This window comes from Carcharhinus amblyrhynchos, chromosome 8 (genome assembly GCF_965287045.1).
Source record: "Carcharhinus amblyrhynchos chromosome 8, sCarAmb.v2.hapA, whole genome shotgun sequence".
NCBI lineage: Eukaryota > Metazoa > Chordata > Chondrichthyes > Carcharhiniformes > Carcharhinidae > Carcharhinus > Carcharhinus amblyrhynchos.
Window position 1 is genome coordinate 40,948,147 of NC_137331.1, and position 27,947 is coordinate 40,976,093.

Here is a 27,947-nt window from a genome sequence, read left to right on the forward strand (position 1 = left end):
CGAGGAGTATTTCGCGATTTAATCATTTTTTAATCGCTCGGAACCACTTCTCTCCCACCTTCATCACTTACCGGTACCGCTCAACGGTCCATCGCCACTTTGAGGAGGGGAGGGGGGATGTTCCCGGAAGAAGCCTCCTGCTGATTCACGACCCGCTTTACGGCAGGGTCGCACTCCGATGACGTCAGCTGGCCCGCTTCGCCCTCCTCCTCATCCCTCCCGCTCCCTCTGTATATAAATTAATGAACGGATTAATTAAAGAACGATATCGGCAAGTCGGGACGGCCGGCGGGTAGGAGAATGCGGTCCGGATGGGTTGCTAGCAGTCGGGTATGTCATCCAGGCGGGGAAGCCGGCTCGTCGATATCAGGTGGGGGAGGGGGTGGTCGTCATCCATCAGCTGCTGACCGAGAGCAGCAGCCATCGAGCCTCGGACTGTTTTGCAAGGAGACGAGCTGAACCGTTGGTGCGGGCGGGGGATGTCAGCGCAGGGGCACCAACCGTCACCCTGGGGGAGAGACGCGCTGTCCCCCAGTGCGCACGCGTGGGATAACAGGGACAATTGGGGGGGAGCAGAAGAGCGAGGTCTGACCCCGCCCCCAGACGAGCGCCACCTGATGCTCCTCCCAGCCGGGGAGGGTGGGTGGATAGATAGACCACGGACCAGGTAGTGCAGCCCCCCCGCCCTCTCTGACTGCTGCCTACCAGGGAGGGGGGGAAGTGGGCACCCCCCATTACCAGATTCCAGCAGGATGACTGTGATGGAATGGGGAGACTGTGAAAACGTTGAAGTTAGGTTGGGGGCTAGTTTGTTTTCCGTAACAAGTATTTGAATTCATTTGTTTCCCTGGTACCGGGAGTTTGATCAAGTTCTGGCGCCGGGATATCAATCGGTTCCCAGGTGTTGGTGCCGGGAGGTCGATCGGTTCCCAAGTGTTGGTGCCAGGAGGTCAGTCGGTTCCCAGGTATCGGCACCGGGAGGTCGATCGGGTTCCCAGGTGCCAGGAGGTCAATCGGGTGCTGGGAGGTCAGTGGGGTTCCCGGGTGCCGTTGCCGGGAGGTCGGTGGGGCTCCCAGGCGCCGTCACCGGGAGGTCGCCGGATGCCAACGTGAGATGAGGGTTGGAAGGTTTATGGGGGTTTGCAGAAAAACCTCTTTACCCAGGGTTTGGTGATGGTCTGGAATGCACTACCTGGAGGTGGGATGCCTCACCTTCTTTAAAAAGTACTTGGATGAATACTTGGCACATCATTGCTTTCAAGGCTATAGGCCAAGTACTGGCAAGTAGGATTAGATGGGCAGGTCAGGGCCTTTCATACGTCGGTGCAGACTTGATGGGTCAAAGGTCCTCTTCTGTGATTCTCAGATTGATCTGATTCTCAGATGCTAGTGGCGGGAGATCAGTTGATGTGTGGGTACTGATCAGGAATGTTGGGGTAGTGTGGGGAAATGGCAAACTATTTCCTGGATGCCATGATCTATTTGAATGGCGGTGTAGGTTCAAGGGGTTAAATGGCCTTCTTGTGCGACTATGTTTCTGTGTTCCTTTACGTGTCATGTGTATTTATATGCTAGTCAGTATAATGCTGCAAAAAAAGTCATCTTGAAGTAGCATATAACCCTTCATAAAATCTCTCTCCTTTAAGTTGCTCCTTATATCTTATCTCCTTGACCAAGCTGCCCTTATGTGTATCGCTCTTTGTCTGACACTGCTTCTTTGAAGCATCTTAAGACGTTTGAGGAAAAGATGCTATATTGAAGCATGTTGTTGTTCTGCCGAACATAAACTTATAGAATGGTTGGCACCTTCTAGAAGCTAAGTCCTAATATCCTTGATAACATTCTTGGTGAAGTGCTGTCAGAAAGTTGTTACATTAAAGGACCTATATAGATGCAAGCTCTCGTGTGTCAAACAATGCTTTTTTGCATCCAGCTGTGGTCTATTACTGTGCTAAAGTAAATCGGTGAAACTGTTTTTTTGTTTCTAACAGTGTAATTTGCTTAGGGTTGGTTGGAGGTGTTCCAGTTTCGTTTGTTTATTTGCAACTCCCAATCTAAACTGTAATTTGAATTGAAGTATTCCAAGAACTGTCCAACTCAACAAAGCTGTGTTATGATTGCAATCTTATTTAGAGTGAGTTTAGAACATTAAATACAGGACACAATAAACCAAACCTTGTGAATAAAATTGTTGCACATGTTTTTGTTTTTATTTTCAGATTTCCAATATTTGCAGATTTTGCTTCTTATTTGAGCTAATTGAAAATTCGGATCAGTGTTGTTTTAGCTTACCATGCAAGCTCATTGAACGTTCAAAAATATTTAAAAGATTGCACATTGTTTTATCATTTTTGTTTCCAATTGGGGGATTTTTCAAACTTGTACGTTCCAAGGGTTCTTTTTAAATAAAACATGAATCTTTTTATGCAGAAGTGAGTTGGAAATTCCAGATTTTTGTAATAAAGTGCAAACAATCAGTAACAGCCAGAGACCAGAATACAACCAATGAAAGGATGTTATATAAAAGTTTATTACTCTCAATCTAGCCATGACAAGCAAAAGGCTCATTACACCTGACTGCGAAATGCCAAAACAAGTTTGTATCTGATTCTTTAGTTACTCTTCTCAGTGCCTTGCTCTATCTTTGCGATCTATTTCATTGTGTTCTTGTTTCTCGTTCCTGAAATGTCTACTTTTTCCTTATCCTACATGTCAGACTCCTATTTATTGACTACAGTTCAGCCTTCAACACCATTATTCCCATGAAACTCATCTCCAAACTCTGTGGCTTGGCCTTGGCACCTCCCTGTATGACTGGATCCTGAACTTCCTAGCTCACAGACCACAATCAGTAAGGATAGGCAACAACACCATCCTCAACACCAGTACCCCACAAGGCTGTATTCTCAGCCCCCTACTATACTCCTTATACACCTATGACTGTGTAGCCAAATTCCCCTCCAATTCAATTTTCAAGTTTGCTGATGATACCACCGTTGTTTGCGATCCGACCCACTATGACGAGACTGGGTACAGGAATGAGACTAGGAAAATTTGGTATGTCAACTACAACTCTCACCAACTTTTACAGATGCACCATAGACAGCATTCTTTCTGATTGTGTAACAGTTTGGTATGGCTCCTGCTCTGCCCAAGACTGCAAGGAACTACAAAAGGTTGTGAATGTAGCCCAATCCATCAAGCAAACCAGCCTCTCATCCATTGACTCTGTCTACACTTTCTGATGCCTCAACAAAGCAGCCAGCATAATTAAGGACGCTGCGCGCCTCGGACGTTCTCTCTTCTACCTTCTTCCATCAGGAAAAGATACAAAAGTTTGAGGTCATGTACAAACTGACTTAAGAACAGCTTCTTCCCTGCTGCTGTCAGATTTTTGAATGGATTTACCTTACATTCTGTTGATCTTTCTCTACACCCTAGCTATGACTGTAACACTATATTCTACACTTCCTCCTTTCCTTCTCTATGAACAGTATACTTTGTATAGCCCACAAGAAACAATACTTTTCACTGTATGTTAATACATCTGACGATAATAAATCAAATCAATTCTGTATAAATTTACTCTTCTATGGCTGTTCGTGTGCCTCTTGTCCTTTGTTTGTATGATTGTAATTCCTTTTCTCAAATCTTGGGAATTAATCTCCTCTGGGATGCTGGATGAGATAATGCTGGGCTGGGTGGAGAACTGGTTGCATTAGCAAGAGCCAGGGTAAAAGAAGTAATGCACGTTGGGATCAGGCAAGCAGAAAAACTACCTGCTGGGAATGGGTAAGTCTCACCTGACGAACGGACAGAGCCCCGAAAGCTAGTGGCATTTGTTACAAGATAAACCTGTTGGACTTTAACCTGGCGTTGTGAGACTTCTTACGGAATGGGTAAGAACAGACAACATCAGCATTAGTCAGAACTAGTAAAGGGTTGAAAGCAGCGGTGAAATCTACAACTAGTGAGCGTGGCCTTGGAAGGAGAGTGAGTGAGCAGCACTAACCTTGACTTGGGATAGAGCAGGTACTCAGAAGCAGCTTTTATCCAATGATTTTTTTTCCCAAGTGCCAATTTTATCCTATTCAAAGCTGAATAAAATGATTGGAAAACTGATTAAATTGCCTGGAGAACCAAAGTAATAATTCAATCAGATCACTAATTGGCATAGTGGTTAGCTTGGATGACAGTGCAAACTCCAAACAGACATTCTCCCTGTGTCTGCGTAGGTTTTCTCCCACAGTCTGAAAGACGTATTGGCCGTGCTAAATTCTCCCTCAGTGTTACCCAAACTGGCGCCAGAGTGTGGCGACTAGGGGATTTTCACAGTAAGTTCATTGCAGTGTTAATGTAAGCCGACTTGTGACACTAATAAACAAACAAAACCAAAATAAGTAATGGCTTACTTTTCAGAGCTAGTAAGAAACTTGCAATAGTTCAGAGGGTTTAAAACATTATCTTGCAACTTGTACTTTTTTAAAAAGTTCATTTTGTCTTGGCCTTGGTGCAAGTTGCAAGCTTGGTTTATTTTGTTGAAAGCCTATTGCTCTAGCCTTGTTTATTTTTGGGTGTGGCGTGGTGAAAATTGACTTGAACTGGTGTTTTAGTTGTTTTGCTGGCTGTGCTTTTCATTCGATCCAAAAGAAAATCCAGCCTTTATAAAGGCAGCTGAAAGTTCCCCTCTCGCCCATTTTCCCTCGAACAAGATGATGACTTTCGCCATGTAAATGTAAAATCTGATAGGAGTTGTATCTCACTGGCCTTGCACTGTGATCGTGTCACTTTCAATATAGCCACGGTCTAATGGCTAGATTAACTGTACATTTTTGTTAATACACATGTACCTCCGGGAAGCGAACATGAAATGTGACAATGCCTTCAAAACATACTGGGAGCAATTGATTAAGGTCTGGTTGGAGTGGTTTCACTTTGTACTATAGTGGCAGGTTTGAGTCACCGCTTCAGGGCAATGCTGATTCCAAACTGGCTGAATGCTTGTGTGCACTAAACCGAATTCAGACAAATGTCAGAGAATGCCTTTTGGCAGATTTTGAGGTGGCTTTTTTTTTTGCAAAGGTGCCAATTATTAATCTTTACATAGAGTGCAAGAATATTTTTTCGAATTTGGATAGTAACCCTGATTCTCACTGGGTGAGAGTTGCAGCCAGGGGTTGAATCAAGGCCTCAGTGCCTGGATCCCATTGGTTTCCCACTTGAAGCTGATGGGGAGTGGCGGGTGGGGAGGAAGGAGCAGAATCTCAAATGGGAGGATTCCACAATCCAGGACAGATGTACTGGAAGGCAAATTAGAAGGAAAGGAGTTGGGGAGAGCCTTGTGATTGCATAAAGCCTGGAGCCTAAATATCAAAGAGCAACTATTTGGTTGTATTCTGGTCCTGACTCCTCATCCCGTCAGGGTGACTAATTGACAAGAAAGCCATGCAGGCCTCGATTGAAAATAGCTGTGAAGTTCTGACCATGTCACCTGAACTTAAACCATGTATGTCAGAGGAGCAGGAAGAAATGTAAACTTGCATAGACAGCAGGATTTTGGTGAATAAGACCCACTTGTGATTTTTAACTGCCTGCCTAGGTTAAAATCCTCTTGGTTTATTTGTTAGCATAAACTTTCAGAGCCCTGCCCCTTCAGCAGGTGAGTGTCTAACGCCTGCAACTCCGCATCATAAAATCCTCTTGTTAGAAGTGTATGCATGCATAGTACCTGAACAGTGACACTCATGATATATATTTAGGTCTACTCTTCATCTGCAGACGGCAATTGAAAGTGTTCTGTTAAACTTCTGAAATGGTAGTTTTGTTGTGACTGTGGGTCCTCGTGTTTTCTCCCCTGCAGGTGTGTGTCCTCCTACTTGGCAAATGGCCAAAGTTGCAAGATTGACATTCTGATCCCAGGCTGTTTTTCTGTGGGTGCATGGTGTATTAGCCTGAGAGAATACCCCCCACCTCTCCCCTGTGGTTTTGACTGCACCACATTTTCCAAACTAAATTAACCATGTTTCACTCTGAGATTTAGAAGTTGAATGAACAGTGTTTTTTTTACAGTTTTGCTATGCTTCTAAAGTCTAGAAAAGAGTTAATGGAGGAACATACAGAATATATTCCAATGCTGGTGAAGAATTTAACAACTCATGAGTAATCTGTTTTTCTGGCATTTGGAGGTCTGATGACTCACAGATGTTCTTGAGTTAAAAATTAGTTGTTAGAATTTTTGAAGTTCTGTCAAGTTTTTGCATTGCAAAAGTCACAGAAGTGTAACTAAAAAGTACCTTGTATTTTTAATCACAAGAGGTTATTGCAGAAGGTAAGGGGGCATGGAGTTGGGGGTAGGGTGTTAGCGTGGATAGAGGATTGGTTGTCAAATAGGAGACAGAGAGTGGGGGTTAATGGGTGCTATTCGGATCGGCGGTTGGTGACTAGCGGAGTGCCCCAGGGGCCGGTGCTGGGGCCTCAGCTATTTACCGTTTATATAGATGATCTGGAGGAGGGAACCGAGTGTATGGTGTCGAAATTTGCTGATGACACCAAGATTGGTGGAACGGCAAATTGTGCGGAGGGTGTGGAGAGTCTGCAGAAGGATCTAGATAGGCTGGGCGAATGGGCCAGAAAATGGCAAATGGAATTTAATGTTGGCAAGTGCGAGGTGGTCCACTTTGGCAGGAATAATGGTAGGAAGGACTATTACTTACGGGGCGAAAAACTGCAGCAGGCGACGGTGCAGAGGGACCTCGGGGTCCTTGTGCATGAGTCGCAAAAACCCAGCCTGCAGGTGGTCAGGAAGGCTAATGGGATACTGGCCTTCATAGCGAGGGGGATTGAATATAAAAGTAGGGAGGTCTTGCTGCAGCTGTATAGGGCATTGGTGAGGCCACAGCTGGAGTACTGTGTGCAGTTTTGGTCGCCGTATTTACGCAAGGATATTTTGGCCTTGGAGGGAGTGCAGAGGAGGTTTACTAGGCTGATACCGGAGTTGAGGGGGTTGAGCTATGAGGAGAGGCTGAATAAACTAGGCTTGTACTCGTTAGAGTTTAGAAGAATGAGGGGAGATCTCATTGAGACGTATAAGATGATGAATGGGATGGATAGGATAGAGGTGGAGAGGCTCTTCCGGCTCAGAAAGGACAGTAGGACTAGGGGGCACAGCCTCAAGATAAAGGGGGGGGCGGTTTAGAACGGAGTTGAGGAGGAACTTCTTCACTCAAAGGGTGGTGAATCTCTGGAATTCTCTGCCCGTTGAGGTGGTGGAGGCTGCCTCGCTAAATATTTTTAAGACGCGGGTTGATGGGTTTTTGATAAGAGAGGGGATTAAGGGTTATGGGGAGAGGGCGGGAATGTGGAACTGAGCCACGACAGATCAGCCATGATCTTATTGAATGGCGGGGCAGGCTCAAAGGGCTGGATGGCCTACTCCTGCTCCTATTTCTTATGTTCTTATGTAATCATAAGGCATCCCAGTAACTTGAGGTAAATTGTTTCTGGCCTTGTTCAGAAGTGCATTGTCACATTTTGAAGTCTTCATAGTTAATGCATTGAATTCACAAGTTGCTTTCTGTTCCAAATGAGGATGATGTACAATTGAGAAAGGAGTTGGTTGTAGCCACGTGTCAATGACACTGGTAAACATTTTGTTTTGATTCATTAACAGGATGTGGGTGTCACTGGGCAGGTCAACATTTATCGTCCATCCCTAATTGTCGTTGAGGAGGTGCTGATGAGCCATATTCTTGACAACTGAGTGGCTTGCGAGGCCATTTCAGTGGGCCTGGAATTGCATGTAGGCTGGACCGGGTAAGAACAATAAACTTCTCTCCCTGAAGGATATTACTGAATCAGGTGAGTTTTTATGTCAATCTGGTGGTTTTTTGATCACCATCACTGATGCTAGCTTGTTATTCCAGGTTTAGTTTGTTACTTAATTAACTGGATTTAAATTTTCAGATCTGTGGTGGTATTTGACCTCATGTCTGTAGCGTAGTAGTCCAGCTCCTTGGCTTATATTAGTTGAATGCAGTGGAACATAAGGGTTGGAAACAGAAAAAAAATCATTTATAAGAATATTTTTAAGCACTCTTTGTTTCATGTTGTTATGGAATCTGCCCTGCAACATAAACATGTAAAAGTCTATTTTAATTTAAGTTGTAAAAGCACTGGGGTCATCTGGCTTCTTGCTTCCACCCACTATCATTCTCTGAAATGAGCAATGGAAGACAACATGTTGATCTTAAAGGTGCAGTGCAGCGCAACAAGCCAACTGCAGACAGTAGTTAGAGGGAACACTTCCTGACTCCGCATGGCATGCTTCACAGATAAATTCCAGTGTGGCAGGAAAGTTCCAGCTTCATCTTGGCTCTGTAACGAAAGTGAAATCCTGTGGGTGCTAGATATATGTGATAAAATTTGGAAGTGTATATATTCAGCAGGTCTAGCTGCAGCTATGGAGAGAGAAACTTTTTAGGCCTGTGGTCTTTCATCAGAACTTCTAAAATTAGAAGTGTAATAAACTGTGCCTGTTTTGTTTCCTGTAATGCTTCTTTTACCCCCAGCTCTCCCTTCCAGGAGCACCATAAGATTCACCTTGTCTTCATTTTCACCCCAGCAGCTTATGTGTTGAACCCATCATTTTTTGCTATCTTTGCCACTTATGCTGTGACTTTCCCTTCCACCTCCTGCCTTCACTATTCCAAAGAGCTTGTTCCCTCTGTGATGCCATGGCCCACACCTCAGTCACCTTCTCCCTTCTCACCATCCAAGGTCCCAAATCCTTCTGGATACAACAGCAATTTACACATACTTCTTTCATATTTTGTACTATATTTGCTGCTCATGATATGGCAGCCTCTCACACAGGGGAGATGAAAGCTGGGCTGTGTGACCACTTTGCAAAACACCTCCATTCAGTCTGCGGGTGTGATCCTGAGCTTCCAGTATTTTGCCATTTTTGTTCTCCACATTAATAGGATCCATGCCAGTTGGTGAAGTCAATACTCAATTATAGAGACTTTCCTTGCTGAGAGAGCTTATTGACTCTTTTTCAGTGTCAACACTCAACACAAGCACCCAGTGTCTCAACTATTTCCTACTTATACTTTTTTATAAAACCAATAATCGGTGAATTAAACCAAAAAATGACAGAGGTGGCTGCCCTGCCACAAAAATAGAATGTCAAAAGGAAACTTAATTAATTAAATTAAAATGTCACGCTTGTGTGATAGTGCACCCCAGCCCCTGCGGTGCCCATCAGCCGCAGAAATATTCCCTACTTATGTGTTCAAATACCCATCACTGGTTTCCCACAACAATGTAATTGACTTTAACAAAATATAACATATAACTGATAAGATGTTGACACCCTACCTTGCTCCTTGCATTCCGCATTTCCTGCCTTTGACCTACTGCAACATTCCAAATAAGCTCAGTGCAAGCTTAAACAACAGCAAGAAACTACAAAAGATTGTGAATGTAGCCCAGTCCATCACACAAACCAGCCTCCCATCCATTGTCTCTGCCTTCACTTCCCATTGCCTCGGCAAAGCAGCCAACTTAATTAAGGATCCCTCGCACCCCGGACGTTCTCTCTTCCACCTTCTTCCAGCAGGAAAAAGATACAAAAGTCTGAGGTCACGTACCAACTGACTCAAGAGCAGCTTCTTCCCTGCTGCCATCAGACTTTTGAATGGACCTACTTCGCATTAAGTTGATCTTTCTCTACATCCTTGGTATGACTGTAACATTACATTTCTCACTCTCTCGTTTCCTTCTCTATGAACTTGTCTGTATAGTGCGCAAGAAACAATACTTTTCACTGCATATTAATACATGTGACAATAATAAATCAAATGAAATCAAATCATTTTTTGACTGTGTACTCCCTTCAGGACTCAACGTTATGTTCAACAGTTTTAGATGGTCACTTCAACTCCATGTTATTTTGCTTTTCTTTGCTGGTTTGGTGTTTTTCCTCATTTCTGTCTTATTTCTTTGACTTTGCTTTCGGATGGCAGCTATTCAGGATCCTGCCATTCGCACTTCCTCCTGTCACAACTTTCATTTCTTCACTTGTCCCATTACCACTCCTTTTGGCCTTGCCAACCAGGAAACCCTTTACCATATGGTTGGTGTCTTCTGCTCCTCGCTCTTTCACAAGCCTTGGCCAGGGTTTTTCTGTCCTGCAGTTGGCAAGAATCAAATTGGGTGGGACTGGAAGATTGAGAGAGCAGTACGTTAACTGTGAGTGCGAATTTCCAAGTTCACTAATATCTGGGCCACAAATTCCTGCCCTTTGTCTTTTGCTTTTCTTCCTAACATTCCTCCCTCCACCACCCCAAACCTGTTGCATTTCTGACTTTCTCAGTTCTGACAAAAGGTGTGAAATGTTAAACTGCTTCCCTCCTGAAGGATGCTTTAAAAATATCTGCCTGAGTATTTTAGCAATTTTTGTCAGTATTTGTCAACTTTTTTTGGTGTTCCAACTTGGATTTGTACGCTATCTGCGATTCCTGTTGGAAATTTGCACAAGTATAGAGGTCACACAGCACAATCATCTTGTCTGAGTTGCCCTCTTATTATATGATATAATTTGGAAAATGTGATTACTGAATTGTTGATCAAATTTAAATTGAATTGTGTTTGGACCCAAGTTTTTTTTAAACTCGGATCAACAAGACAAAAAAATGTATTCATGACTTTATAGGGAGGGAATAGAGGGCTGAGGACCGAGTAAGCGTAGAAGGTTTCAGTTTAGTTAGAGATTCATGATTGGCACAGGCTTTGAGGGCCGAAGGGACTGTTTCTGTACTGTGCCTTTCTTTGCTGTTTGACTCTAGATATCATATTCAACTGGGGACGAAACAGGTTGAAGACCTGCTATTCCAGAAGTCTACTTGAACGCATTTGATTAGGTTTACATTTTGGTAAATATATTCCAGGCTGACGAGTAGTTTACGAGACATGGCTTTTAAACCCTCTTGAAACTTTTTATGAACCAAATATTTTTGATCAAAAGATCAAAGACAACCTGCCTGTTGATTTACCACAGCAGTCAACTGGAACTAAGATACATAGACCCTTACCCGGCAGCTCAAAGAGGGAGATCTTAGCTCATGTTCCGTCTTGTGCTCGATCTAAGCCACAGATGCATAATTTACTAATCTTACTCCAGAACTCCATCTTTTTCGAGTAGTAAAATATCTTCCATTTTCTGGAAACATTGTGGAAGTAGGAACTAATTATCCATGCATTCTTGAGGGAGTTCTTGAAGCTTAGCACAGTGTTGACACCTCTGATTCAGAAGGCCAGTGATAAGACCACATAATCTGGCTAATCTTCAGTACATTAGTCCATCACTAATGTATTGTTTTATGAATGAGGTGTTAAGCCAAGATCCACTTTGTCCCTAAGATCCCATAGCATTGTCCAAAGAAAAGCTGTAAGTTATGTAGAGAGAATGTGGAAAAGATTTCCAAAAACTGGTTTTGGGATGAAGGACTGGAGTTGGGTGGACGGATTGGAGCTGGTTGAGTTGGTTCTCGTTAAAAATGGAAAGGTTGAGAGAAGATTTGTGTTCAAAATCATGAATAGATGGGGAAAATCTGTTCCTACTGATGGAAGGATCAAGAGTCAAGGGGGGAAACAGATTTAAAGCAATTGAAAAAAGAATTAAATGCTAAAGGTAACATGAGATGAAATATTTTTACATGAGTGGTTAGGATCTGGAATGCTGTGCTTGAGAGTGTGATGGAAACAATTTGAAAGGGTGCAACTGATAAGGATAGGCAACTGAAGGGAAAAATTTGCAAGGCTGGAGAATCGGGTTAAATTGCTTTGCAAAGATCCAGCACTGGCTTGATGGGCCAAATGGCTTCTTTCTGTGTAGTAATTATTTTGTATTTGCGTTTTCTAGGGTGTCCAGGCCACTATTTACCCCAAGGCCAACATCTTAAAAGCAGAATACCTGATCAGTTATCTCATTGCTACTTGAGAGACCTTGCCATTTAAAATGTTGAAAGGGATTTGATCAGGTAGATTTGATTTGATTTATTATTGTCATGTATTGCGATAAAGTGAAAAGTATTGTTTCTTGTGAGCTATACAGAGAAAGCATACCATTCAGAATACTTGGGGAGAAGGAAAGGAGAGAATACAGAATATAGTGTTACAGTCATGGCGAGGGTATAGAGAAAGATCAGTTTAATATAAGGCAGGTCCATTCAAAAGTCTGATTGCAGCAGGGAAGAAGCTGTTCTTGAGTCAGTTGGTACGTGACCTCGGACTTTTGTATATTTTTCCCAACGGAAGAAGGTGAAAGAGAGAATGTTCGGAGTGTGTGGGGTCCTTGATCGTGCTGGCTGCTTTTCCTGAGACAGTGGAAGTGTAGACGGAGTCAATGGATGGTTTGTGGGATGGACTGGGCTATGTTCACAACTCTTTCTTGCTTCTTGGCCTGAAGATGTGGAAAGCCTGTGACAGGGAATCAAATACAAGGGGACATAATCTTACTAAGTCATCCAGGAGAGAAATCAGGAATCATTTTTCCCATATCCTGTTGTACTAATAATCTGGCATTCAACACTTTATGGGGCATCCTGACGATTCTTAGCTATCACAGCAGGCACAATATAATTTGTATAAAATGCATTTTTTTCCTGAGCCATTCTTGCATGTCTGTCCCAGTGACAACCTTTGATACACTTTTACTAACTACTGTTTTCCATTTTTCACATGCTATTAATTTACTGTAACATTCATGCCATACATTTTTGTGTTGCTCAGATCATGTAGTTTGTTCTGGACCTAATGATGAGTCTTCAGAGCTCTTGATGCAGCATTGACTATCATAATGGCATAGTTGTGGCTTCTTGTAAATTGCACTCTGTCTCCTTCGTGCTTAAAAATGTTCACATATGTTTCTATTTCTCCATTCCAGCAGTTACTAGTGTATGCAGGCTAGGTCTGAAAAGCAAGTTTAGTTGTGCCAGTCTCCAAGATTTGTATGCTACCCAGCTGCTTAATGAGCTTTTATATGTTTATCCTAGTTTAGTAGCCCAATTATTGTTTGTCAACTGAATTCTACATGGCGTGATTGACTCTTCGTTTTGTCATTTTTCATAATTGCACATCTAAAGCTCTCTGTTCTTGCAGTTTAGTTAGTTAGTTTATGCTTCAAGAACAGATATTTCTCTTGTTTTCAATAATAAGGGAAGCTGTAGCTTAGAGATATAAAGCTAAGGCTGGAAAAGACCTTTAAATTGATTTTAAGAAAAGCTTCAAAACTCTGGGCGCTTTCGTATTTAAGCCAGAGAAACAATATAATTATTTTTTATTTATCTTTTCAGAGGTTGTGCATGCACATCACTGGCTAGGCCATTTATTCATTACCCATCCTCAATTGCCCCAGAACAAGTGTTGTGAGCCGCCTTCTTGAGCAGTCCCTGAGGTTCAGGTACACCCACAAGTGCTGATAGGGAGGGAGTTCCAGGATTTTGGCCCACTGACAGTGATGTTGCTCCAAGATGGTGAGGGCTTGGATTGAACTTGTAGGTGATGGTGTTTCCATGCCAGTTGCCCTCCGAAGTAGTAGAAGCCACAGCGTAGGATGTTGCTGTCAAAGATTAGCTAACTAAGATTAACTGATTATGATTCAGGATATGACAAAAAAAGTTAGTATTGGGAATAAAGTTATTAGCAAAATAAAATACAATATTTTTATTGTCACTTGGGTAGCAAATTTCACAGTTTTATTAACTGATCCAAAGGAATTGATGCTTGGGCTTAAAGTACATGGAATGCCTACAGTGCAGAAAGAGGCCATTCAGCCCATTGAGTCTGCACTGACTCTGAAAGACATCCCACCCAGACCCTTCCCTAAACCCGTCACCCCACACATTTACATGGCCAATCCATCCAATCTTCACATCTTTGGGCTGTGGGAGAAAACAGGAGCACCCAGAAGAAACCCATGCAGATGCGGGGAAAAGGTGCAAACTCCACACAGTCACCAGAGGCCAGATTTGAACCCAGGTCCCTGGCTCTGTGACACAGCAATGCTAACCCTGTGACACCATGCCATCCATGAGCTGGAGGGGTTATCCTATGATGACACTTTGGGCCTTTATTCAATGGAGTTTAGAAGAATGTGAGATGATCTGACTGAAACATACAAGATTTTGAGGGGACCCTGACAGAATGGATGCTCAGAGGATGTTGCCTGTTATGGGAGAGATCAGAACTAGGGAACACCATTTATAAAGCAAGAGATCTTCCATTTAGGACAGAGATGAGGACAAATATTTCCTCTAAGCGTCATTCATCTGTGGAATTCTCTTCCCCACAACTCCATGGAAGCAGAGTCATTGTTAAATTTTAAGGCTGAATTAGATAGATTCTTGATTAACAAGTGAGTTAGGTTGTGAATTATGCTTCAAAAACAGATATTTCTCTTGTTTTCAATAACAAGGGAAGCTGTAGCTTAGAGATATAGAGCTAAGGCTGAAAAAGACCTTTAAATTGATTTTAAGAAAAGCTTCAAAACTTTGGGTGCTTTCGTATTTAAGCCAGAGAAATAAAATAATTAATTTTTACTTATCTTTTCAGAGGTTGTGCATGCATATCACTGGCTAGGCCAACATATATTACCCATCCTTAATTGCCCCTGAACAAGTGTGTCAAAGGTTATAGGACTAGACAGGAAAGTAAAATTAAGGTTACAATCTGATCAGTCAAGATTTTATCAAATGGCAGATCAGGCTTGAGGGGCTGAATGGCCTATTTACATTCCTAAGTAGTACATACGAATGTATGTTTTCATGATGACTTGAGGCCATGTAACTAAGTTTGGACTCCTTTGCTGGTAAATTATCAAATGCATCCAGATATATATATATTATCCACTTCTCAATGAAGAACTATAAAAACTGGTAAAACAAAAGTAAATACTAATGTTCTAAAGAACTTGTTACTTGCATTCAACATTTTTAAAAAAAAGCTGGACAGAATTGTTGTTCTCCTAGACTACATGTAGAGCTTAACGTTGGCCACAGTTTGATTTGTACTAATTGTTGGATTAAACTGTGGTTGATGGCCCTGAGTTAAGAGTAATTGTGATTAATTCAGTTGGCAGTCATTTAATTGGCAGATTTTGTAGCTTTAATCAAACATATTTCTTCCAATTTTCTTTGCTAAAAGTGGTGACTGAGTGATATGATTAAATGGCCACCAGCAAGCTTCCAATGTTGTGCCTTAATGGTTACTCTAAATGTGCCACTGTGAACATTGGCATGATATTCAGCCATACACAGTGAACCCAAATGTTGATCTTGACCAACACATGTTTTTAAAAAAAAGCGAGAGACTGGTGTGAAGAATGCAAGAGTAAGATACCACCAAAGTTAAAACAGGCGAAGGAAAATTTAAAAAAGTAGCAACTAGGTGTCTCCAACCTTAAAGTCTTTAAAAGATTTTGGGGAACAGAAGATTTGAGAGATAAGGAACTCTATAATATTTGTGGTTAAGGTATAGTTAGTTCAAAAAAGATGGATGAGAAGCTCAGCAACTAAATGTGTACATGCAGGAGGAAACATGCCATTGGATAGAGATTAAAATAGTGTCTGATGAGCTTAATTTCTGAGAGGTGGCAATGATCATTCAAATGCAAACCAAGATCTACCACCTACTTAGGAGATTCTACCTCTTCCCAAGATGGAAAGGATGTCCCTGTGTCTAACTTGCAGTGCCCAGGTAATGGACTTCAAATGGTTTTCCCTAAAGAAAATCACAAGGATTGGGAAGCTCTGACTGCCAGCCAAACTAGGACCCATGGACCCTTAGGACTCTGAGAGGGTCTGTGGTTAACGGACCCCAAGCCTAGCACTAGCTCCTTGGCCACTTTCCAGGACCACCTTTTTATTGGTGTGCTGAATACTTAATTAAACAAAGCTCTTCGCTTATGTATATTATGATGAACATACCAGTAACAGTTAGTATGGTCATCAAATATCTACATCTTCTCTATTACTGATGCATATTTTCTGCATATTCCTGTTCTCCTCTGGGTGGGGCTCCGGCTGAGGGGGACCACTTTGCCAACTGACTTATTTCCAGAAAAGTTGCTTTGGTACCTGCTTCTTTCTAGGTTGCACGGAAGCAATTCCTGCTAGTTTTCAGATCTTGCTTTGCTTCAGTTTTGATTGAATGCAATAGGGAATGAAAAACCTAACTGATTGATTGACATTTTTCTCAGCTCATTGGCTCGAGTTTCTCCATTCTTCCCTCAAAACTCAGACCTTGAATACTAGAGATCCGTCTTGTGATTCTTCTGAGATGTCTCACGCACTTGAGTGTCTGCCATGTGCCTCAGTGATCAGCTCCTTTTGTAGATGTATTGCAAGTGACATGTAAAGAGATTCATGAAATAGTGTGGCGATAACTCGTGCCTTGAGCGTTTCCTTCACTTTCTGTGGGTTAATGTGTGATCTTTGCTGTCATCGGATCACTGTTGAGGTTGGAAATCCAGCTTCTATTCCATTTATGCAATAATACTCCAATCTAGTGTATCAAAATGATGACTGTGCATTTTAATACAATCAAAACCATTTTTATTTGTAACCCTGAACGTTTTCTTTATTTTGTCTGTAGGTGAATGCAATGTAATGTAGGTACTGCCTCTGGGAAGGCACATCAAGAAGATATCAAAGTGAAGGTAGATCAACTTTCAGTGACATTTGCGTTTTCTTCAGAAATTACCATTTTTCACGTCTGACCATGGCTAGCAAAAGGAAATCTAAAATTCCTTGCATGGTTCCTGCCAGTGAGACACTGGACCAGGACCCAGAATTGGACATGAATACAGATGACCTTCCTCCAAATATGTCAGATGAGAGTTTGACAACAGACAGTGCAGTAATCGATGATGAGATTATTCCAGAAAAAGAAGTGCAAGATACTCAAATCAAGAGACTAGAAGGAGGCTATGAATGTAAATATTGCACTTTCGAAACGCAGGACTTGAATGAATTCACTTTGCATGTTGACGCAAAGCACCCAAATGTTATTCTTAATCCATCCTACTTCTGTGTGGAATGTAATTTTACGACCAAAAGATATGATACTCTTAATGACCACAATACCAGATACCATTCGGGTGAAATAAATTTTAAGCTTAAGATGGTAAAACACAATAATCAAACTGTCTTTGAACAGACTGTGGAAGAATCCAATAGCAATGGTATTCCTACAAATGAGGAACAGGCAGAAAGCACTGACAGTACCCCGACGGGAATTTCAATAAGCAAAACTTCAATTATGAAGATGATTAAAAATAAAACCGAGACCAAAAGAATCTCTGTCTCTCCTAGTTTGGTAGATGAATTCACTGCTGAGCAAGAAAACAATGATGAGACAACGGGGGCCAACTCAGTCTCGGGATCTGCCAATACCAGTGCAATTTGCATTAACCAAGAAACGAACGGGGTGATACTTGATTCAGTTAATGTAAGTCAAGTCATATCTTCTCCAGCTTCTAATTTAGTTCCAAAAGTTATGATTCCCATGAACAGCATTCCAACTTACAACACTAATATGGATGTAAATACTCATCTAGTGAACTCGTTCAACAGATTTCCTTATCCCACACAGTCAGAAGTTGTAACACTAAAGACGCAGACAAAATATGCAGAGGAGCAGATTAAAATTTGGTTCACAGCTCAACGCCTCAAGCATGGCATCAGTTGGACGCCAGAGGAGGTGGAAGATGCCAAGAAGAAGCTTTTCAATGGAACGGTGCACACTATACCCCAGACAATTACAGTCATTCCGGCACAGATTTCAACATCTGCTAATGGGTTGCAGCAGATCCTTCAACCTTGTCAGATAGTTGGCCAGACTGGTATTGTCTTGGCGCAGGTCGCCAGTACAAATGCAGTTGCTGGGAATTCTCCAATTACTGTCAGCGTTGCAGGAGTTGCAAATCAAACACCACAGTGGCAGAAGCGTAGGGCACAGGACGCCGGTGATGCCGGTCCCGATGCAAAACGGGCAAACAATACACAGCTTCCACAACTTGCGGCACAAGGAAGCCCTCTCATTCCTGCCGCAGCCACTGACCCATATGGTGTCCGCCTCAAGAAGACAAAGGAGCAATTGACAGAACTGAAAGCCAGCTTCAATAGAAATGCATTCCCCAGTGATGCAGAGATTGCTAGAATTATACAGGTGACAGGCCTCTCGAGGGGCGACATTAAGAAGTGGTTTAGTGATACTAGATATAACCACAGAAACTCGAGGTGTAATCAGAATGTCAATGTCCCAGAGGTCAGCAGCACTATTGTCTTAGATTCTGGTGATGAAACCACATCCGAATCCATTGTAGTAAATCAGCAGCGCAAACACGGGTGGAATGCTTTCCCCGATTTTGCTCCACAGAAGTTCAAAGAGAAATCTGCAGAGCAGCTTCACCTCCTTGAAGAAAGTTTCCTTTTAAATCCATTTCCTACTGATGATGAAATTAGCAAGTTAAGGACTGACACAAAACTCACCAGGAGGGAGATTGATGTCTGGTTCTGTGAAAGAAGGAAAGCTAAGTGCCCAGAAGATAAAAACGAGGAGAGTGGAAAAGCCGTTAGTGGCGAGGTCGATGGTAAATACAAAGACAGTGATGGGGTACCTGGCAAGTCAAATTATGGACAAATTCATACCACATCTTTGGCGAGTGGGTTAGCAATACCAAGAGTAATGGCTGCTGCAGCTAGTAGGCTGTATAAGAAAACTCCAGAGCAATTACATCTTCTTAAAAGTGCGTTTGTCCGCACGCAGTGGCCATCCCCAGAGGAGTATGACCGATTAGCTGCAGAGAGTGGACTGGCCAGAACTGATATAGTAAGTTGGTTTGGAGATACCAGATATGCTTGGAAAAATGGTAACTTGAAATGGTACTATTACTATCAAAGTGGTAACGTAGACTGCCAAAATGGACAGACCCAAGTCTTCTCCAAGAAGAGTAAAGGCAGAGGTAGATCAAGAGGTAGACCACGAGGAAGAGGAAGGCCCAGAGGCAGTGGAAGGTCAAACAACTGGAGTGGAACGTCAACCAGCAAACCAGGCCCTGCTTCTTCAGGGAAAGGCATTCTTGAACAGTACTACTTGAAGCACAAATATTTAAATGAAGAGGACCTCGACGATCTTGTTGCAAGATCATGTATGAGCTATGAGAGCATTAGGGAATGGTTTCTGCAAAGGCAAACAGAAGGCGGCGCTTCTGAGAGCAATAATTCAGATGGACAGTATCCCGGTGATGATGAGAAGAATGAACCACTTGAAGAGGATGAAGATTGGCCTGGGGAAGGGAATGCGAGCCAGGAAGAGGAGGATGATGCTTCTGATGCAAGTGGCAGCAGTGACGTATGGAAACCTCCTTCACAAAAAAGCAATGAAGCAATGGAACCAGATGGTGAAATTTCTGCAGAGAATTCCAACGCATAAATGTGAGTTTTATAGAGGGAACCTTTTCAGTTGTAATAAATCTAGAAATTTGAAATTATGTTCCAATTTAATGCTGAAAACTAGTAGCGCAGTAGAATGTTATTAATTGGTGCTACCAATTTGAATAAGTGAGTAATATATCACTTTAATTCCAGCATTGTATTCTATCAAAATATTAATTCAGTTCAGATATACATACCCAGTAATGAGACTTCTTCATATTATTCATTAATGGGACATGGGTGAGCATTTATTGCATCCTTAAGTGGCTTGCTTGACTATTTCAGAAGAAGTTTAAAAGCCTAGAGTTGCATGTAGGACAGACCAGGTAAGGACCACAGATATCCTTTCCTAAAGGATCACTCACCTGATGAAGGGGCAATGCTGTCAAAGCTTGTGCTACCAAATAAACCTGTTGGACTTTAACCTGGTGTTGTGAGACTACTTACTGTGCCTACCCCAGTCCAACACTGGCAACTCCACATCCTGGCTCCCCTGTGTTGTCAATATGATATTTGAATAAATCACATGATGGCATTCCATGGTATATGCTAATTGCGTATAAATTTTGTCAATGTACAGGTATTTGTTAGGATGTCTGCATGATATTTGCATTTGTTTAAGGGAATACCAATCTAATGTCCAATTGTTCATAAGTACACAAGTGTAAATTGCAATCTAAAACTCCTCCTATGCCATGATAATGGCATGTTTAAATCCAGACAATACCACTGCCCAGCTTGAAACCTGGTTTGCAAGATGACTTGTATTGTACTGTTTAGATATGCCACAGGGACAGGCTTGTTGGAAAATTTGTCCACAATGATCAGACTGAGCCTTTTATAAACTTGTTTCACTTGGGAAACTTAACAGCTTTCAGCATTGCGTTTATTCCTCCATTTGAATTCTGAGGTCCCAGAAATGATTGGACACTTTCTATTCCTTGAGCAACAGAAAGTTGATGTAATTATTTATTCTATGGTATAATTTTATTAATTTTGTATGCATCAACATTTTTATTCATGTATGCTACGACAATACTGGGACAAATGGGGAAATTGTATCAATTCTAATAAGTAAATAAATATACTGTAATTTTTTAAAAAACTTTAAATTGTGGTTACTGCTTCAACTCAACTTACATGAGAGAGTGGATGAGATCCATGTCTTTTGTATTTTGTTAAATGGATGGGGATAGTCTTCCCTTGCAGATCCATTTTGTTGCAAAAACTTGAACAAGAATTCTAAATTGAGAACTATTTGTACTGAGATTGTTAGTTAAGAATGGAGGAATTTGTTAACAGTCTCAAATGCTTTGGTTGTTAGCTGGATACTTATTTCTTCTTTGCCTAGCTGCTACATCTAATATTTTATGATCCATTTTTGACTTCTCTTGTTTCTATTGGAACCTCAGTGCATACCAGGGTATAATTCCAGGAATGTAATTCCCAATTCAGCATTATTTCCGAGACCATTGGGATACAGATGGAGAATGTTGAGGAACCCCAATGTATATATTATGTTGGGACGGCAGATACTTGTCTCAGAGTTAGGGAAACATCAGGCCTTTATATCTAAGCAATGAATGTGAATTAAAAGTGTAAAAATAATCCAGTTTTTCTTTTGCTGTGGCTTATATGTTTTTTAATAAGTCGGCCTTACAAACTACAGCAGACATACTGTAAGGATGTTTGCTCTACCACTTTCTGAAGTTGACATTACAAAAGGGCTTATATGTTCCCAGAAATTGTATAGGTCATGGAGAACAGTGGCAGAGTGGTTAGCAGTGCTGCCTCACAGCACCAGAGATCCGAGTTCAATTCCAGCCTTGAGTCACTGTCTGTGTGGAGTCTGCATATTCTCCCCGTGTCTGCGTGGGTTTCCTCCCCTAGTCCAGAGTTGTGTGGGTTAGGTTGATTGGATGTACTCAAGGCCCCTTAGTGTCAGGGGGACTAGCGGGGTAAACACAGAGGGGTTACAGGGATAGGATTGTTGTCAGTGCAAGCTCAGTGGGCCAAATGGCCTCCTTTTGCAGTGTAGGGATTCTATGATTTGCCTATGGAAGTGATCTTTGACACAAATAAATCCAAAAATGTAACAAGTACGGATCAAGAGTACCCATATATTTATTGCCTGTTTGAATACTTGCAAATCTTATTGGTGGTTTATTCACATGTGTATGTTGGATTTATGTTTGCTATTGTAGAGAATATGTATGTTTTTCTCTAATACTGAAAATTGCCCTAGTTTCTCTGCCCTGTAAAGAGGTAAGACATTTATCCTCAGCATTCAGGACATCGGTCCTGTTTCATTACTAACCAGAGCATTAGAACAGAACTTTCTTAAAGATTGTCGAACTTTTCCATCCATCTCGTTATATGATACAGCACAGAAGGAGGCCATTCAACACATTGTCTCTTCTCTTTTGGTAAAATGTTTCCTCCCCAATGGATTGCAATCAATCATCCATCTATCCATCCCTCTGATGCCTTTTCCCAGTAGCTTGCTTTGAAGAGGTTGTACCTGTTATAGTTCCATTCGTTGTTTTTCTTATTGCCTCCGCTTAGTTGCCTCTGGAGTACCCCAGCATCAAGCTTTGGCTGCCTCTTTCTAGTTTTCCTGCAGCCTCTAAGAGACAAGAAATTAGTTCTTGTGCATCTGTTTTCTGGGAACAAAATGGGGGTTGTGGAGGACCAGTTTCAGTCACAATGCTCCCAATGAATTTTGTGTCTGCGTTTCAGCTTTGGATCTCTTCAATATGTTAATGAAAGGCCTGACACCACTGACGGAATTCTTCTGAAAACTTTATTAGCAATGGGGGGTCTAGACACCAGGCCTCCACTGAGACTTTTGACTCCAACTGTGAGCTCATCAGGGTGTGTGAGGGCCTCAACCAAAAGGATAGAAAAAAGTTCCAGACCCCTTATCCGGCATCCCAAAATATGGAAAAGCCCATCCTGGAAACAACAGTCCCTACCAGGCATTGTTCTCCATTGCATCTGGGTTGCAAAGTGTTTTTAAATTTCACCATCTGCCATGGTGGGATTTAAACCTAGGTCCCCAGAGCATTACCCTGGGTCTCTGCATTACTAGTCCAACGACAATATTACTACACCACTGCCTCCCATACATGCTACTCATTGAGCCCTGCTGTGATGCATTAAACATTGCTGTACTGTGTGAGTGTGTGAAAAGAGTAAAAACATTCTTTGACCCATTTGTTTAGTAGAAATATTTTTTGGGTTTTTTTTTTGAGATTTAGATATACATTACAGATTATAAACTCCACAATTCCAGCACAACAATGAGGACACCTCTCACATAGCAACACATGCTGGCCTTGAGAAAGGGGGTTTGATCTTGGAAAAGTCTATGATGTAGCACTGTAAGCCTGTGATCTTTTGCTGCTTTGTATTCTGTTTTTGGACATGTGGGATACAGCTTGTCATGTCGTCAATACAATCAAACGTGTTTGCAGTGTTTTTGTGCTCCAGTGTGAAGTCTTGGAAGACTCTAAGGCCTTTGGAGCATCAGCCTGGGAACCAGGCAGACAAGCAGGTGGGCATTCAACAGCGTCTTCAGGGTCATCAGCTGGATGATGTTCTCAGTTCAAGCTGCCTTGAACCACATTAGCTGCTGCTTCAACATCAGAAGAGAAAGTTATTCTCATCCTCTTCCATAGAATCCCTACAGTGCCGGAGGAGGCCTTTCAGCCCATTGAGTGCACTGACTCTGAAAGAGCATCTTACCCAGGCAGTCACCCAAGGCTGGAATTGGACTCGAGTCCCTGGCACTGTGAAGCAGCAGTGTTAGCCACTGTGCCACCCCTGAGTGCCATCAAGCCCAAAGTAAGGCACAACAGAGCCACAAATTTGGATTTCCACCAGATATGTGCTGGTGCAAACTGTAAAACGGTTATTCTTGTTATTTCTCAGTTTTTTTTAAGTTTTGCATTTTTGAAAGTAGAATCTAGCCAGAAAGCTCTGAGTGAGGAATTGACTGTGTAATTGTGCTCAACATGATTTCTAAAGAAAGTTTGACTAAACAAGATAGACCACTGCAGAATTTCTGTCAATCACAGGGATTGTTTTATGGCTTTTGCTATTCTGCTGGTGGGAATGGTTCACAAATTTGACATGGGTAAAATCCTGCGTCGTCCAAGTTTGATTCATTGACACTTCAGTATCTTCCCACTGGGCGGCATAGTGATTAACACTGCTGACTCACACGCCAGGGACCCATGTTCGATTCCGGCCCTGGGTGACTGGAGTTTGCACATTCTCCCCGTGTCTGCATGGGTTTCCTCCCACACTCGAAAGATGTGCCGGTTAGATGGATTAGCCATGTTAAGTGCGCAGGTATAGGTTGGGGAGGTGAATCTGGGTGGGATGTTCTTTCAGAAAGTTAGTGCAGACTCGATAGGCTAAATGGCCTCCTCCTGTACTGTAGGGATCCTATGATTCCTTCTCATTTGATCTGCAATCCGAAGGAGTGCCTAGGGCTCCAGCAAGTCGTGCGATTTTATATGTTATTGGTAATGGAACCCGATTTAATTCATGGTGGAAACAATTTGACCCTGTTTCCCAGTGGTGTTCCATAAGGTTATTGGTGGTTGCAGAGGGAAATGACACTCTTATGCCCAGCAAGAACATCACTAGGCAGGCTAATCAGCAGCAGAAACAACTGGGTGGGCTGGATGAAAAAGGAAGGACAATTGACATGGCAGGATAATTTTTGGCAGCAAAACAGAACAATCTGTCCAACTGAATCTCATTGTTTTTAATAATTGCAAATTTGAGCGTTAGTTTGGAAAAGCTATTTACAATAATTGTATAGGGCATTGGTGAGGCCATACCTCGAGTATTGTGTGGAGTTTTGGTGTCCTTATCTGAAGACTCATAGAATCCCTACAGTGCAGAAGGAGGCCATTCAGCCATCCGAGCCTGCACTGACAACAATCCCACCCAGGCCCTATCCCTATAACCCTACACACTTACTCTGCTAGTCTCCCTGACAGGCAATTTATCATTGACAGTCAACCTAACTTGCACATCTTTGGATTGTGGGAGGAAACTGGAGGACCTGGAGGAAACCCATGCAGACATGGGGAGAACGTGCAGGCTCCACACAGACAGTGAGGCAAGGTCAGAATTGAACCTGGGTCCTTGGCACTAAGAGGCAGCAGTGCTAACTACTGTGTCACCATGCCACCCTTGCTATAGAGGGAGTTCAGCAAAGGTTTACCAGGCTGACTCCTGGGATGGCAGGTCTATCATATGAAGAGAGACTAAGTCGGTTAGGATTATATTCACTCGAGTTTAGAAGAGTGAGAGGGGATCTTGTAGAAACTTATAAAATTCTAACAAGTTAAATAGAGTAGATTCAAAAAGAATGTTTCCATGGTAGGGGAGTCCAGAACTGGAAGTCATATTAGAATTGAGTTGAGGAGAAAATTCTTCACCTAGAGGGTGGGAATGCATGGAATTCACTACCATAGAAAGTAGTTGAGGCCAAAATGTTCTGTGTTTGAAAGAAGAAATTAGATATAGCTCTTGGGGCTAAAGGGATCAAGGGATATGGAGGGGAAGGGGAAATCAGAATATTGACTTTGATCAGCCATGATCAAAAGGAATGGCAGAGCAGGCTTGAAGGGCTGAATGGCCCACTCCTGTTTCTAGTTCTTATGTTCTAGGTATGTTGTTATGGAAAAATTAGTTACTTTATATAATCATGTAACAGAACTGGAAGGGATTTCTGTTGTCCACTGTTACTATTCATTTCTGTTATTTATTTACATACATACCAAAATAGTGATGATAATCTTATATTAAAAAAATCCTAATAATTGACTGCATTTTTCCTCCTAGGAACTGCGGATCTGTGACAGTCGTCATTGGGCACTTGAGCCAAAAGAATTAAAAGAGAAAATCCTCCACTGTGGTTATCCTCTCTGAGCTGCAAGATAATTTGAGTAAAGAAATGTCCACACACCACATTTTATTTCCCAATAAAGCAAAAGGTTTTTTCTTTAAATTTCCATAGTGCCAAAGTTTTAATACAGGAGAAGAAAGGATTTTTGTACATAGACGATTGTTTTGGAACAGATTTGTACAGTTTGGAAATTTACTACATTTTTTAGTGAGATGTGTCTTTGAGCGAATTTTTTTAGATTTATCAACCACTTGTATTTTTTTTCCCACATGGGCTGTTACATCACCCACGTAGATTTGGCTCAAGTGTCATATCATAATCTATCTTCCTGGGATACGGGCATTTACAATAAGCTTTGAGCAACAAAATGACATTTTAGCATTAGTTTAACAGCCATCAGTGACAAAAATGCAAACTGATATATTTGTGTCTTAATTATGCATGGTACGTTTTGTATTTGCTTTGGAAAATTTATCTGTTCAATTTTATGCTTTTAAGCTTTGGTAGTTACTCAAAATTACATACACATTATAGGCGTAGGTCGAGTCAGTGATTTGTTTCTCCCCAGATATTTTCTTCAGAAGCCATATGCCCAGTTGCTAGTATTTTTCAGTATCTTCTGCAAAAGTGATTTTGTATACTGAAATTAGGAAGTTGCTGCTTCGATATATACAGTTCTACATTTATATAATATATATATAGTATTTAAATATTGTAAGCATTGAGTAAGGGGGTTGCAAGCTGTGGTTTGAATAAATCAATGTCTGGTTCTAATTTTTCACGCTATTTATTGTACTTTATGGTGTGAGTACAGTGAGGAGAAGCATTCAAATTGATGGATCATGCCATTTTTTAAAAAAAATCTATAGTTAGCAGTTCACCACTATAGTTAATTGTGTTAAGTTTGTCTTGCTTATAAAACAGATTACCATTTGTGCTCCATCCATTTTTAAGAACATTAGATTATTTTCAGAAGTACAAATGATATCTATTAACCACGAGTGCTAGGATGAACCAGTTAACATATGAACCCAGTTTTAGATGAACGCTCTTTAATTCTATAGAAATATTGATCTCTTTTACGAATTAGAATCATGATTACAGTACTGGCGGGTCCTGGTAAATGTGCATTTTTATAATGCAAAAAGCCATTTGCACATTTATTGTACAAGTACTGTATACTAAATTCTTCAAAATTTGATCATTATTAGTTTGAACTTTGGTTGTTCAACCACTAATGACACACAGATAAGTCATCAGAAAGTAGTTTAGACCGTCATAGGTAACATTTGAAAGCAGTTTAGCTTTATATTTTCCTTCACTATTTTAGTTCATGCCAAGAATCTTGGCAAAACTTTACTTCTGTAAAATTCACAAAATGGACATAAACATTGGTTGTCTTCATCTTTTCAGATTTAAAATATGTGAACAGTACTTTTTAGTTTCTAAATCTAGCAAAGACTTTTAGCACATAACACTAGTACAGCTTGTGCAGAAACTTTCACAAGCACTTCTCCAGGAAATGCTGCACTTACTCCTCTTTCTGGCTCACCAGTGCAACAGTTTTAAGTTTGTGCAGGGAGCTAGTTGTTTGAATCTTAAAGATTTAGTATCCTGTGTTCTTAAGGGTGTTAACGAGTGTCACTGTGATCATGAACAGTGAAATGTTAACACGACTGAGCATTTTTAGTTGGAGGCTATGACTGTGCATTCCCTTTTTAGCCCCTCCCCATAAGATTGACACAGGAAATTGAAAGGTTTTAAATATCAGGAATATATTTGAATGAAAATTTAGGAAGCCTTAATACATCACTTTTTTTTCAGGAAGCTTGAGTCGTACTTATCAAAAAGTTTTGATTAAAGTGGTGAAAGTAAATACTACTTGAGTAGTATTTAATCAAAACTTTTTGATGAGGCGGTGATGTAGGTGCACTTAGTTTTAATACTGGTCAAGGCCCATGTACAATTTTTCCACCAATGAGAGTTGGCTGGTCCTCCCCACCGATGTCCAAAAAATCACTTGATTTTAAGTTTTAAATGCAAATTTCTCCACAATCTCAATTAACCTTTCTTGTTTTAGATTGGCACTGCTATCTTGCTTGTCCAGCTACCGTCTTTGTAAGGTTCTGTGAACAACCGTAATATCAAAGATGTTTAATAAAGATTAGGAGCAGATTCTTAAATATCTGATATAAACAGACGGAATTCCTGCTTTTGATGGCTTATGAGGAAACTTAACTGTGCTTTTGAAGGGTCAGTGGAGATTCTATGTAGGCTTGTTATTTTTCTTTTTCTGTTGTTCCTGCAAATAATGTTTTTAAATTGACATCTGTTCAGCTGTCTACTGCAGTTCTGTCTTGATGTTTTGTTTTTATGTAGATTCGGCAAATTCTTTTCCATGGACTATAATGATTGTAATATGTGAACATAACACATTTCAAAATAAACCTTCATTCTGTGACTTGGGTGTTGTGGGTTTAATGTTAATTTAATTTTTCCGTTCTATTGCAACAAACATTTAA

The 27,947-nt window shown here is 41.4% G+C and overlaps 1 protein-coding gene across 4 annotated transcripts; it reads left to right on the forward strand.

The window, feature by feature from the left end:
• The first annotated feature begins 217 nt into the window (after positions 1 to 217).
• zhx1 (zinc fingers and homeoboxes 1) lies at positions 218 to 27,886 on the forward strand. 4 transcript variants are annotated; one of them, XM_080193924.1, is made up of 5 exons: positions 218 to 330; positions 7,670 to 7,857; positions 11,924 to 12,041; positions 16,654 to 19,496; positions 25,362 to 27,886. In XM_080193924.1, the coding sequence occupies exon 4, from the start codon at positions 16,780 to 16,782 to the stop codon at positions 19,492 to 19,494; it is 2,715 nt and encodes a 904-aa protein (XP_080050050.1). In that variant the 5' UTR covers positions 218 to 330; positions 7,670 to 7,857; positions 11,924 to 12,041; positions 16,654 to 16,779; the 3' UTR covers positions 19,495 to 19,496; positions 25,362 to 27,886. The 4 variants fall into 4 exon arrangements, with proteins under 4 accessions (XP_080050050.1, XP_080050049.1, XP_080050052.1 ...); XM_080193923.1 differs by lacking the exon at positions 11,924 to 12,041; XM_080193926.1 differs by lacking the exon at positions 11,924 to 12,041 and having other exon boundaries at positions 7,670 to 7,812.
• Positions 27,887 to 27,947: the final 61 nt, after the last annotated feature.